A 13,999-nucleotide genomic window follows, 5' to 3' on the forward strand; every position below is an offset into this window, starting at 1 on the left:
TCATCCTTTCTTCTCTCACCCTGCCAGGCAGCGCTTGTTCTGCCTTGGCTACGGCCAGCCATTTTGCCATTCCAAAGGTAAAAGCTGAATATGTTATTTTGCTTTCATCCTGTGGGTAGCAAAATTCAATGTTGACTTTGCTGGTAGGAGACGTATAAATCAGCAGCACAAGAGCACAACATAAAGGAACACTATTGGAACTAGGGATGTCATTTGATAAAGTTCTCAATCAGCTTGCATAGATGTGATCGTGGTCAAAATAGGCTGCTTGCTGGTCAAAACACTGCCAACATATGATGCATGTCCTCCCATTTCACAGACTTGTTAATACCCTCACCATGTGGTTGCATTCAATATAGAATAATTTGGGTTGTGGCAATGCAAAATTTGACAATCTTCCAAGGTTCCATCGTGGGAACTAGAGAAGTGCTACAGTGCAAATAAACTTATGAGAGACGTTAAGTCCACTGTCAGCACAAACTGATATTTAATAGAAAAGTCTGATACCCTCTCAAAAGAAAAATATGAATTAATGCCTATTTATAAGCATAGTTTGAGATTCGATCATTCGATTACTCATTTCAAATACAGCTCAGGTTCCAAAAACGCACATGGCTTCACATTGCTTCCATTCCTTTATCTGAAACTACGTGTGCAAACATTGTCAAAACAGTCAAGGCCAAGTCTTCACTGAAGACATGGATGGACCATTGGATGTCTCTAACTCTTTTCAGTTCATAGCTCATACAGAAAAGCTCTTAGCCAGCAGGAAAAGGTACCTACAGCTTGAATGGTCTTATTACTCTGTAGTTAGAACTAGTCAAACACAGGCATTCTTAGTCTCATAAAGCTGCCTCACAATTCTGACTAGTGTGAACTTTGTCTTTTTCCTTCACTTGCACTGCTTTTTCTACTCCTGCTTACCATTCCCACTGCACTTTCACAGCATGTAAGCAATGATGCCACCATTGACTGTCTCAATGATGACTTGCCAGATGGCGACACTGGGCTTCTGGTAAGCCTATAGAACCATAACTGAGCTCTAAATTCAAATTCTATAGTATATGATAGGAAAGAAACAGGGCTAGAGAAGTCAGTTGGGTGTCCTGCAGATCCCCTTTTAATTTGCAGACAGGGTTCCTTAATAGCATTCTCATTAAAAGTTCCTGTTGTCAAATGTTCTTTGCTTTCTCCTTCACAACTGTCTGCATTATAACAAATAACTGCATTTAGAAGCTATTTATGGCAAACAATGCTCTCTTGCCATTGCCACAGACAGCGTATTGGCACTAGTGAAAGACCACGTCTCTGAGTGTTATACAAGCAAAGAAGGAACACGCTTAATTTTTAAATTAATATCTGGAGCAGTTCAGTTCAGTGTACTAACAAGAAACGCATGATATATCACCAGATGCACACACAGGTTTGAATAATGTTACTGTGAGCACTGCTTCCATGGATGACATTTTGCAATGCTGGTTGCAAATCCTCACTCAAGAGGATGATTTCAGTGATTGCAATATTGAAGATTAAAGAAAAATGCTTTTATTGCATGAGGCATACTTTGTTGTAGTTTTTTTCCAAATGTCTAACAGAACCTGAAAATGCTAGAAAACCAAACCAAGAAAGTAGTCTTTGATAACGTGTTGAATATTTTTATCCTTTCTGATAAATTGCTTCCCTATTGCATGATATTTTCTTCCCAGATGCCTTGAAGGAAGTTTCCCTGTTGCACAGCCAACAGGAGGGAACATGCCCTGCTGTGTCCCTTTCCTGGGACTCCCCATAGCCCCCCTGACATGAGTGAGCACCTCTGACCACAGAAGTTAGCTCTGTCACATCAGTCCCACCCTAACAAGAGACTGACCCATTTCTATACTGCATCTTCCTTAGAACTATGACTAAACCTCAGATAAAAATCATATCGGTTACAGGGACATTCTTGTTAGTGTGCTTCTGTTTGTAAAAAATTATAGCATTTGGCTTTCTATGGGATTTTGAGATGTTTCTAATTTGATTGCCCTCCTCTTAAATAACTTTGCAGTTGTACTTAACTTGATGCATCATAATTAGCTCCAGTGATTTCAGTAACATTACTCCCAGGTACATTCAATTAAGTATGCGTCTAAATCATTGCAAGACTTTCATTTGTTTTTGTCAAATTACACTGAAACACACACAGCTGATAGAGATAAACATGCTTACATTACGTTACACATCTTACTTTGTCAAGGGCTGCTTTTTCCAGTTCATCTTTTGCAACTGCTAGTTTTTGCTCCAGATCTGTTAGCTGTTGTGCCTGTGGGAATAAAGAAGAAAAAGCTGATGCTACAATGCATTTTCCCCCCATAATTTTTCATACATTGCCTGTGAGAGAGGAAAGGATATAAATTTTACAAGTAATATATATGAATTAGGTCAGAATTGCTTGCAATAAGACCCAGCCTCAAGGGATTTTTTTTTTTTTCCCCCCCTGAGAAAAAGTGTATTTTTATGTGGGAATGGGGCTCAAATCTGTTCCATTTATGTAAATGGAAGTTTACTCTAATTTCAATGTTGGTAGCAAAAGTAATTCCATACTATAAAGTATTTAGAATTATGCCATAATACCCTTCTGGAAAATTCAAAGCAGTCAAACAGTTTTTATTATTTTGTTTGGTTTTCTGACTTCTGTTTCTAATTTGAAACATACTTTTTTAGTTTTAGGCATTGCGATACTACCATTAACGTAACTTGGCATAAACAGAGAAATCAGAAAACACCCAAATGTTTATGCCTGTAGATGACTTATGAAATGCTAATATCTGCTGGTGTACAAGGGGTTAACTCCAGATTTGGTTCTCCATCTCTTCCCTGGAGATATGAAAGGAAGCTACAAAGCTATACAGTGAGAAAGCATTTTTGAGAGATTTGTGGTTGAAGTCAGGGTCAGGCAAGCAGCCTGCACCCTGTGCGGAAGGACTGCTGGCTTTTTATATGACACAACATTCTTTTCCTGCAGAGTCCTTCAGGAGAAGATCTGGCTTTTTATGATGTGTATACAATGTATTGACTGCAGAGGTTCAAAAGGTGCTTTTAAATGCTCCGTAAATAAGGACAGTGATTTTCTCTCCCCTTCCATAGGAGCTAGATACTCTCAAACAGGCTGCTCGCTTGACGGAAAAACATTCTCTGCAGGAACTTTCTGTTTTAGGGAAGCAGGAGCTCCCAGATTGCTGCAGTTCTCAGCCCTGTCATTAACAGCACATTAGTATGCAACCAAAAGGAATAAGGTACAGGGGCTTTTATTGGTGTATTTGGGAAAAAAAAAAAAAAAAAAAAAAAAAAAAAAAAAAAAAAAAAAAGCACTCTAGTTGTTCTTCCTCTTTATGAAGGGAACCATGGAGAAAGGCACCGGACTAACCTGTTATCTTTTCTCTCTGAGATCCTGATTAGGTAACGCACATTTGGTGCATACAGAATAACTGGATAAAGTTCTCATTTCTCAGTTAAAAAGCAACATGTTTTAACTTCGATGAAATATTTGCAAACACCTTTTCCCCCAACATGACCCCATGCTCACCAGGTTTCTGAAGTTCACCCCCAGCCAGATACGATTTCTTGCCAAACTTTTCAAGATCACATGCACGCTGCTGACTGTAGCGTAGCTTAACGTATAACTACACAACATAAATGCTGTTTAGCATAAACCTTACAAAATGTGTTTAACTTGGTCTCTGCACTGGGGCAATGACCTTGCTTCCAGCACACGCCATAGCTGATGTGTTTTAGCCTAGGCAAGTCCTCAGCAGATACCTGGAGTGACGTTTATTAATATTAGGCATAGGCTGTACTGGCTGATATAATGACAAAAGCCTGGAATTTTCAGTTCCCTGCTCATATAAAGAACCACTTTGTCACATTTTAAAACAGGATTAGGCATTTACCTGTGGATTTATCAGAGCAGCCACAGTTTCGTTAGTCAAACCCATGTATGATTAGGAAATCTTGCTTTAAAGCACAAGTCAACCACTCATTCAGATGCCAGGAAGTCTCTGGTGAATGCAATCCCAAATTTGCACTGCATCATATTTCTTAAAGCCGATACCAGTCACTAGCGCACACACACAGCACACATCAGACCACTGGTTTGGTTCTTTAGCCTGGCAACAGAGCGTCCAATACAGAAAGAATCCTTCCATTTCCCTAGATTTTGCAAAATTCACCTGGACTTATCACTGGCTTATTAGAGAAAAAAACCACTCTTACTAACACATCAGAATTTTTCTAAAGTCCAGTAACATTTGCATTTGTTGCTAAATACAGGACATAATATCACTCACAATAAAGATGGTCCCAGTCAATTTGGAAAGACTGAACGTTAAGCTTGGCTCTATGTCATACAGAGACAGTTCTCATTAGATGCTAGAGCTAGACCAAGAAATTTCTCACATCATTAACATATTAATTATTGCTACTTATGAAACTCTTTTTACAATACAGTTATATAAATTCATACATTTTCAATTAACAAGACTTGAGATTAGAAAAACAGTATATAGAATTATATATAAAATATAGGATTGCCATTAAAAAAGACATGATACAAAATAATGTTAACATGATAAATGAGACGCCAGGATGGCATCTCTGATGGGTGCATTGCTAAAGGATTAGAACCCCACGGACGATGATGGATTGCTGCCTGGTGTGGGCCAGACAGCTAGGTAACTTCTCCCTTCGACACCATCTGCGTTACAGTTTACATCGGTGGAATACCAGAGCTAAAGTCATGAATTGCAGGGTGTCTGGGTTTCTCCAGCACATGGATTACATAGGCATCTGGAGATCTGGGCAGCTGACAGAAAGCGGGTCAGGGTGGCTACAGGTGACTCCTGGCAGAGGAATGTCTGGTGCTAGAGAATATATTGTACTCAAAGAAACTGCAGCCATATCAAAAATCAAGTTGAAGGAAAAGTGTTGAATTTCTTCAATTGTTGCCTGTCATTATATATATAAAAAATAATATATTGAAATAACAGTGCTGACATCAAGGAAAACTTTTTCAGTTTATGGTGAAAAAGTATTCTTCCAAAGGACAGGCTCATAGTATTAATAAAGTCTTTCTGACTGCGTCATTTGCCAAGCCCTATTCTGTTGGGGTTTTTTTTTTGTAATATTGTCATATTTCAATGAACTAACTTTTTCTGTAACCTTCACGTACATTTATTTTATTTCACAGGTTACTGAGCCAATAGACCAGTCATATCAACCCCACTGACATCAAGTGAGAATAAAATTCTGGCATTAAAACTGCATTTTTAATGAACCACTTCCTTCAAAGTACTGCTTCTGTTTGTTGCATAAAACTAAACCTTTCACTGTTCTTTCCTGGGACAAACATACCCATGCAAAAACATTTAAAAACTGGATTATGTATCATTGATAGCAATGTGGTACTTTACAAATAAGCTCCAAGTACAGCTCCTTTTAGTGTTCTTGTTGGTATTTTACCCTGAAAAGGTAGATTTGAACTTTCTTCTGGTCTGAAACATGGCTAGTCCATAGGCTTTTCTGCAGATGATGACTCCTCCAAGTTTACTCACTTCTCAGGAGTCAGGCAAACCCCAAAGCTTTTCACCCATGAGGTGAGTTACTAGGCTTTTCCTGAAGGCACAGGTCAGCCAGACCAGGCTGCGACACTATTTCTCTGTACAATTCAACAAACCAAATAGCACAAGGACTCATTGGGAAAAAAAAACCAACCAAAAAAATCTTATTTCCTTCTGAGAAGTGCCAGAAACGGGACCCCTTCGTACGATCAAATGCTGAGCATGCTGCACGGGTCAGAGGGAGGACAGAGAGAGTGCTGCCCACCTTTACACCTCAGTCTTATTTGATCCATGATCTATTCAACGTTAATAGTGGGATATGAATTTCACCTCCAGAATAATTAAGGGTTATGGTTCAGGTCTGGTGGGTGATGCAGCTGCACAGCTAGTATAAACGCTGCATGCTTGTTAGCACAGCCAAAAAATGTTTGTTAAAAGGCTTTTTAGCATTTATTTCCCAGAAACTTCATAGAGCTTGTTGATGTGGAATATAAAGCTTATAGGGAGGGCTTTTGCTGTTGGTAGTGATTTTTTTGTGTTTGGTTTAGGGTTTTTTGGGGTTTTACTTTTTAAAAATTTGTCATTGCTTAAAATACTTTGGGAAAAAAATATTCCATTCCTTTTCTTTTCATTATACAAAATTTCAAAGGTGTTTTCGGTGTTTTTCTTTTTTTTCCCGCAGAAACTGTTTTGGCTTTACATTAGAAGGATTACTCACGTGTGTAGAGATAAATGTAGTCATGACCGGGTTTTCTTCACTTGAAGGCATGATGACTTAGAATTTAACTTGATTATTACAAAACATTTAAGGACGTATTCTACTTCATAGCAAGGATTGCTATTCATCGAGGACAAAATTATCACACATTCTGCTTAATTAGAAAACATGATTGACTAAGTGGTGTTTAATCACATGTTAAATAGATTGGATATTCTGAAGTCCATTTTTCCCTGCATAGGTCTTAAATAAATAGTTAAGGAAAAAAGACAAAATGTTTACTGTACAACTGTTTATTTTATAATTGATTATATTTTCTAACTAGGACAAATTTTTAAATTGGAAACTGCTTAAGCGGAAACTTGAATAAATTATCTGGTAAACACAATTCTACTGTGCTTATTCTGTAAGCATTATTTGTATCTCAGGAAAACAGAGACTCGAGCTTCTAAATTGTGCTGTTTACTATAGCACAAGGTGTTAAATGTAACCGAGAATAACACTTTTTGGCAGCTATTCCATTTACTCAGATGTGCAGCAAAAACCAGACATTCAGCAACAACTGAATTATATTTCAAACACTTAAAACAAGAAGAAAACTCAGTTAAAAACATAATTTCTGCAAAGTCTTACAGCTTGTACATTTTCTTAATGCTTATTACTACCACAATAATTCTCTCTCTCATTTGTCACTGATCTGGATGTACATTAAAAAAGGAAAAAAGACCTTTGAGATTTTTTCTTAGCTGAAATTTTCACTATTCCTTCCCCAGCCCTCATGCTTTTCCTTCACATAAAACTCATTACAATGAAAGCAAATCAGCAGTTTGCTAGGATTTTAGTGTAGTCGTCAAGCTCTAACTAAAGGAAAATAGCTCTTTCTCTGCAGAAAGAGGATGTGCCCAAAGAGAAAAGCCACATCATTCACCGCTGTGCCTGGTGTGCCTTTGCACCTCCTGGAGAGAATTTTCCTCTGTTCAGATCAGTCCAGAGCACCTTAGGTTTTAGCACAAGTTGTTATTTCCAATGGATAACCCATCCACATGATTACAACAACCCGCTGCTCTTTCTTTTCTAAGTCAGTCTTCTCTAAACCCCTGTATTGTTTATTTTAGCGGTAAGGGAACACACACTGAGGGGGGGAGCATTTTCCAATTCACGTTACGCATACCAGAATGCTCCACACCTCTATCAGTAGTATGCTGGAAACATTTGCCTCCTCTTTTCTTGAGAGAGGATTAGTTTGCATGTTGCTCAAAGCTTCATTTTTTTTCAATTTGGGGCCTCCTTCTAAAATTTGACCAGTCCAGTGAAAAGTATAATTCAGCCAGGAGGATACAAAACAAAGAAAACAAAACTAGTATTTCTGGCAATATCACTTAACTTAAAAGTGTTTGTCAAGAGGTAACTTCTTTAAACTTTCTATTTTGAAAACGTTACCTCATATTCAGCTGATGAATAAAGTAAAATCTAGAACATCCAACACATGCATATTCATTATTATATGAACACATGGTATTCATTAACAGCAGCATATTTGTTATTGCCCCAAAATCAGCCAACAACAAGCAATACAGAAATTTCAAAACCCTCCCAAAATGCAGATTAAATGTCTTGCATATATTTTGAGAACTTCATGTTGCCTAGATGGCTCTGAATGTGCTGACAGCAGTATCCCAGAAAACAGGATCAGGCAAAGGGGAGACTAAGTGATGCAGAACTATCCTCTCAAATCACTGTTATTTCTATCTGACTTGGAACAAAGGCCATGGTATTCAAAATTGCCTCTGCTAGGAAGCGCACCCAATTTGGGACATACATGTCAGTGTTAAATAGATTGGATATTATGAAGTCCATTTTTTCCTGCATAGGCCTTAAATAAATGGTTAAGATTGCCTGGAGCTGGGTGATCTCCCAAACAATCACTCCAGACCATGGTTCATCAAGGAGCTCCAGGGCCAGGAGGGTGGCTGATTCTGGATTTCAGCATGTGCCAAGTGCCACCAAGGACCTGCTGCCCAGGGCACCACCTGGGCTGTTCCTCCAGCCTCTCCAGTTCCAAGAAAAGCCAATGCACATGGGCACTGCAGCTGCCGCCTGCTCTTCATTTTCAGAGTTTGTCACGTTTGCGCCTGACCATTCCCACCCTTAGTGCGGGAGGCTGACAGGATGTCTTGTCCTGCTATCCTCAGCACAAGATGTCTTCAATTCTAATCTTTCAGAAAAAGACATTTTTCTTGGCAATTTCTACAACACACCTCCCCCTGCAGAAGCTTAAATGCTGAAGAAAAATGTTTGTGCCAAAACAGTTGCTCTTCAAGTGTACTTCTGGCATCAGCATTACTCATACAACACCTTGCCCTGTTTTGACATGTAGCACTTGTGGATCTAGGTCCATACTTTCATACAAAACATCCCCACTTTTTCCTGCTACGTATTTATACAAGGTAAGGCTTTGACTCATCTTTCAGCTTTTCGTATGTCTTTCCCTCAGCTTTCTCTGATCGTTGGGCAATTGGGAATTTTTCAATGCTTCACGTGACAAAGTTTTTAAATTTTCCAACCCCACTGGGCATGCTCAAAACCATTATTATAATTAAACCATTGTGAAGATGCCAAAGATGCAACCGATTTCAATTGGATATCGATAGTAAACATCTCCTCATTTCAGCAGGAGCCAGACCAGGTCTGTAAGTCGATTGAATAGCTGTATGCTGCCAGGTAAGCGTGCAGCTGCTGCTGCTAGGTTTAAGTAAACTTGTCTCATGCTGGTTATTGACTAGCCTTATCTCAGACAGCACCTCAGAGTAGCTATTTAAAACTGCATTATCATCTAATGCAAGCCTCTAATCTCAAAGCCACATCCTCAGGGCCACATGGAAACTTTTGAAATTGTATTTTTCTTTTCATTAAAAAAGTTACAAAAATTTTTCGTGCTCAAAACTGTGTGGCAAAATATATACTGGCAATAAACTAATGAACTGGAATTACTAAGTACTGAAAATATATTCACATTTTGCAAACCTGTGATTTCCAAAAGTGCACAAACCTATGAAGAAAATAGAATTGTACATTTATTTCAATAAGGATATCAATGAATTATGTTAATACATAATCCAATGGCCTTACTGGAAAACAGATGTGATGATATTCCTCTACCTTCTTGTCCATCACTAATCTGTCTATATTAAAAAAATTCCCACGTCTGCAAATAGCCTGCAAGTATTTTTCAGCAGCCAATTCCGTCTAGATCTTCAGGCATCTCTTGTGTTGCTAACATAATGTGCTAACATTAACACATTACAAATAATTATAACATAGCAACAACATATAAAATGCTAGAATACGGTATTTGAAATGAAAATATGCACCAGCAAAAAGATGCCGTGGTAAACAGCGACATCTGCTTCCTAAGCAAAACACACATAACCTAGATAAGATTTTCTAGATCCCTTTATGTCAAGGTTGTAAAAACATATTATACCACCACTTAGGGGAAAAAAAACCCAAAAGTTACCTACTACAAAAGAAATCAAATTAAAAAAAATAAAATCTTGTGCTTCAGGAAAACAAGAAGTACTCAGCATAGAGAGATAAAGACCATGCAGCAGAAGATGAGGAAATGGTCCCTATTCTATATTATCTCAACAAGATAGCTATCTGGAAAGTACTCGTACCATCTTTTACCACCCAAACATCAACTACAGTTATTTATGCAACAGCTCATATATATTTTGGAAAAATCAACAAGGCAAATTTCAATTTCCTGTCTGTCCTGGGGGTCTCAGCTACTACTGAGAAAAACAACTCAATAATACCATCTTAAAGCATTTTTCTACATCCAATAAGTAGCCGGATCTAATCACAAATAATTGATAAGCTGAAAACCAAAATCATACACCCAGTGGGCAACATCCAGCTGCAGATATAAAAGCGTACAAACTTATTATCTTGACTGGGGTGGAGGGGGGGATAATGCCAAAGTGAATAATCCAGAAATGCATTATAAAAACAAGCATCCTAAGATTCTCATGTGGAATTAAAAAAAAAATCTACTATTTTCTAAGACTGAACTGAAACGTGTAGCAAGATCTATAGGGGTCCTAAACCGTGAAGACTAAATGCAACGCTCATTATGCTACAAAGAAGAAATACCTCAAGAAAGATCCCACAATCAAAGGAAACATCCGTTCTTACTCATGACATATTAACCCATAAAATCCTGCACAGCCGACACCCTCAGTCATCCACCTCAGGGTGCAACCTGCCAGATTCATCAGGAAAAAAAGAAAAGAAAAAAAAAAAACGTGGCACAAAATTCATATTGAATCCTATTATTCTCAAAACAGCAAAAACTGAGTTCTGTAAAATTATTACATTCTTGAGATCCACAGATAAATAGCATACTTTTCATATAACAACTTCAAACATCAATAAAATCTACATTATACTTCCATTCCCTCAGCCAGTAATGCAACTGCATTGAGGAATATACTTACAATTTTCTTCCTGCCAGCCTGACGACTTTCAACAGACAAAGATACTCCTTGAAGAAAACACACCTATTTTCAAGCAACTTCAAAATAATAGCTGTATATTACCCCATTGCAACATGAAAAATCAGCTCTCCCCAACAGTGTGCTCCTGGCTGTCATGCGTCACCAGATGCTGCAACTTCTGAGAAAGAGCAGTAATTAGAGATTAAGCTATTAAACATACAACTTTACTGATTTTGTATTGAAAACACTGTGAAAAAAAAATAAAAATTGCATCAATCTTCCTATCTGGCTTTGCACAAACGAATGTACACAAATGGAATCCGTGCATGAAGTGAGAACGACTCCATAAGTTCTGGTCTTGCAGACAACCTGATCTGCATGTATAACTACCAAATCACTGAATCTGCTACTCACAAATGTTTAGGAATATTAGCACAAAGATGATAGCTCCAGATCTAATAGATGAAGAAAAGCATTTTGCAATACTTGCAGCCATGATGCTGTCTCCTTCAAGAGACCTTTGATAGAAATAATTATTCAAAATAATACAACTGAGGTCATCTCAAGGTCTGGGGCAAATTCCATAATGCTTTTCATAAAATCATAGAATATTGAGTTGGTAGGGACTCAAGGATCATCTGGTCCAACGTTTCTTGGCAAAAGCACAGTCGAGACAAGATGGCCCAGCACCTGTCCAGCTGAATCTAAAGTGTCCAATGTTGGGGAGTCTGCCACTTCCCTGGGTAGATCGTTCCACTGGCTGATTGTTCTCATTGTGAAATACTGTCCTCTTGTGACCAGCTGAAATCTCCCCAGGAGGGACTTGTACCTATTACCCTTCATCTTTTCCATGTGACTCCTTGTAAAGGAGCCTTCATCCTCTTTGTAGCCACTTTTTAAATAGCGGAACATGGTGATAAGGTCTCCCCTAAGCTTTCTTTTTTCAAGGCTGAACAAACCGAGTTCTCTCAGCCTTTCCTCAGATGGCAGGCTTCCCAAACCTTTGATCATCTTTGTGGCCCTTCTCTGGACCCTCTCCAGCCTGTCCACATCTTTTTTGTACAGCAGGTGATGCCCTTGCCATGCAACCCAGTGTCCTCTTGGCTTTCATTGCCACAGCAGCACACAACTCATATTGAGCTTGCTGAACGCCAGGACCCCCAGGTCCCTTTCCACAGAGCTGCTCCCCAGCCTGGTAGGTCCCAGCCTGTGCTGCACTCCTGCATTATGTTTTCCTGGGTGCAAGATCTTACATTTGTCTTTTCTGAACTTCATAAGCTTCTTGTTAGCTCACTCTTCCCACCTATCCACATCTTCCCATGGGGTGGCTCTCCCTTTTGAAGTGTCCACTTCCCCACTCAGTTTGGTGTCATTGGCAAACTTCATCAGGGTACACTCGATCTCATCATCCACATCACTTATGAAGATATTAAATGGTCGAGGATTTGGGCGGGTTGATACGTGATTTATTTCTACCCGCATCTCCACATTTTTTCAGCCAAATGTAAATGTCATGGTACACAGTACTTCTTTCTGACAAATTGATTTAGGCAAAAGATCATTCTTCTCTCTAATACAATTCTGTCCAATTACAGACTGATATGAGTTTTAATTTGATTGTTTTCTGTTAGTCATGGTTGTGCATGATAACTTATTCTTTAAGCTCTAAGATCTAAGTTCCTCACAGACTCAGAAGTGTGGATGAAGAACCTGAAGACTGGAGAATATGTGATACCCATCTTCAGAAAGAGTGAAATTGAAGAGGTCATGAATTATAGATCCATTAGTACAACGTACATTTTTGGACAAGTACTGAAAAAAGAAATCAGACTACCTCTCCAGGGGACAGAGTTTTATTTGGTATATATATAATTCATGAACTCAACAGTGAACTAAACATCTACTTCTTAAATATTCTGGAGACATAAAACCAGAACACCGTGTGTCATAGAAGATGGGATACATCTAAATTTATCCTGACAAACTGGAAAAAAATAGGATGACATTCACCAAAGACAAGTATAAGATGCTAAATACAGTTAGGAATAATCAATAAAACAAATATAGAATATAGAACAGAAGGGATGAATGACTCAAGGTGATATCACCACTGAGTATGTCGTGTTTTTTGTAGAAAAAGCAGAGAACACTGTGGGTACATCCCGTAAAAAACCTTTTGCTCTGCTCGGCATGACTGAAATGTCCAGCTGGACTTCAGTGTCCATTTTAGAGCATGGCAAATGGACACAGAAAAGAAAGAAAAAAAAGTTCAAATATTACTAATATGAAGCATTACTGGTGTGCAAACTTGTACTGAGGAGCAAGACCAGAAAATATTCTACATATGTTAATGTAAAAAAGAACACCGGGAGACACAGGATAATAATCTCAAAATACTGCTTTAAAGGAAGGGTTTTAAAAACAAAAATCTACTCTCCCACTCTATGGGAGGTAGCATAGGCTTCTAATAGGCTTCAATTTCAGTAAGGAAGATTAAAGACAGATAAGGTTTTTTTCTATTGCTAGACCTAATAGATTAGAAGAGACCAAAGCATCAGAAATACATAGTTTGAACTGCTGTGGTTTTTCTTTTTAAAAAAAACCCAACAACAACCAAACAAAAAAACCCAACACAAAAACTAAACCCCAAAAAGAAAACAAAAAACTCCACAACAATTCAATAAGGACTGTGAAAGAATAGCACACATATAATTGAACCTTCTTTGGATTCAGAGAACATGGAATATCCACAGCTTCCTAAGAAGATGGCTTTTGTCAGAACTGAATCAGTGCTGATGGGATTGCCACACACATATAAGAACTTCTGATCTCAGTAAATGCAAAGTAACCTTTCTTATTTAGATATTTAAAAGGAAAAGTCTGTAAGAATATTTTCAGACTTTTCATTTCATCATCTGTCAGAGTCTGCTTGTATGGTGGGCACTTCTCATTTCATCTTCATCCTTTGTGAAAAAAGCAAAGGCTTTTAGAAAAAAATAAACTCAAGCCAGAGAAAAACAGTCCTTTTTTTTCCCAATAAAATCATCAAATAATAATATACAAGTCACAATAAACCAGTAAGATCAAATTTATCAAAGAGAAAACGTCATAAAAGTAATAAAAATATAGCTAAAGAGGTCCAGTTGGCTACTTTCTACTCATTTGTCATTTCCGACAAAGTCAAAGGAAAC

General features: G+C 38.1%; 1 protein-coding gene across 2 annotated transcripts in view; it reads right to left on the reverse strand.

Annotated features, from left to right (window-relative positions):
* The window catches only part of LUZP2 (leucine zipper protein 2), a 317,377-nt gene that overhangs the window by 41,050 nt on the left and 262,328 nt on the right, over window positions 1–13,999 (reverse strand). For both annotated transcript variants that reach the window (XM_040609740.1, XM_040609739.1), the window contains exon 9: window positions 2,225–2,299. In XM_040609740.1, the coding sequence (XP_040465674.1) occupies window positions 2,225–2,299 (75 nt within the window). The remainder of the gene's footprint in view (window positions 1–2,224; window positions 2,300–13,999) is intronic.

Source organism: Falco naumanni, chromosome 10, assembly GCF_017639655.2.
Source record: "Falco naumanni isolate bFalNau1 chromosome 10, bFalNau1.pat, whole genome shotgun sequence".
Lineage (NCBI taxonomy): Eukaryota > Metazoa > Chordata > Aves > Falconiformes > Falconidae > Falco > Falco naumanni.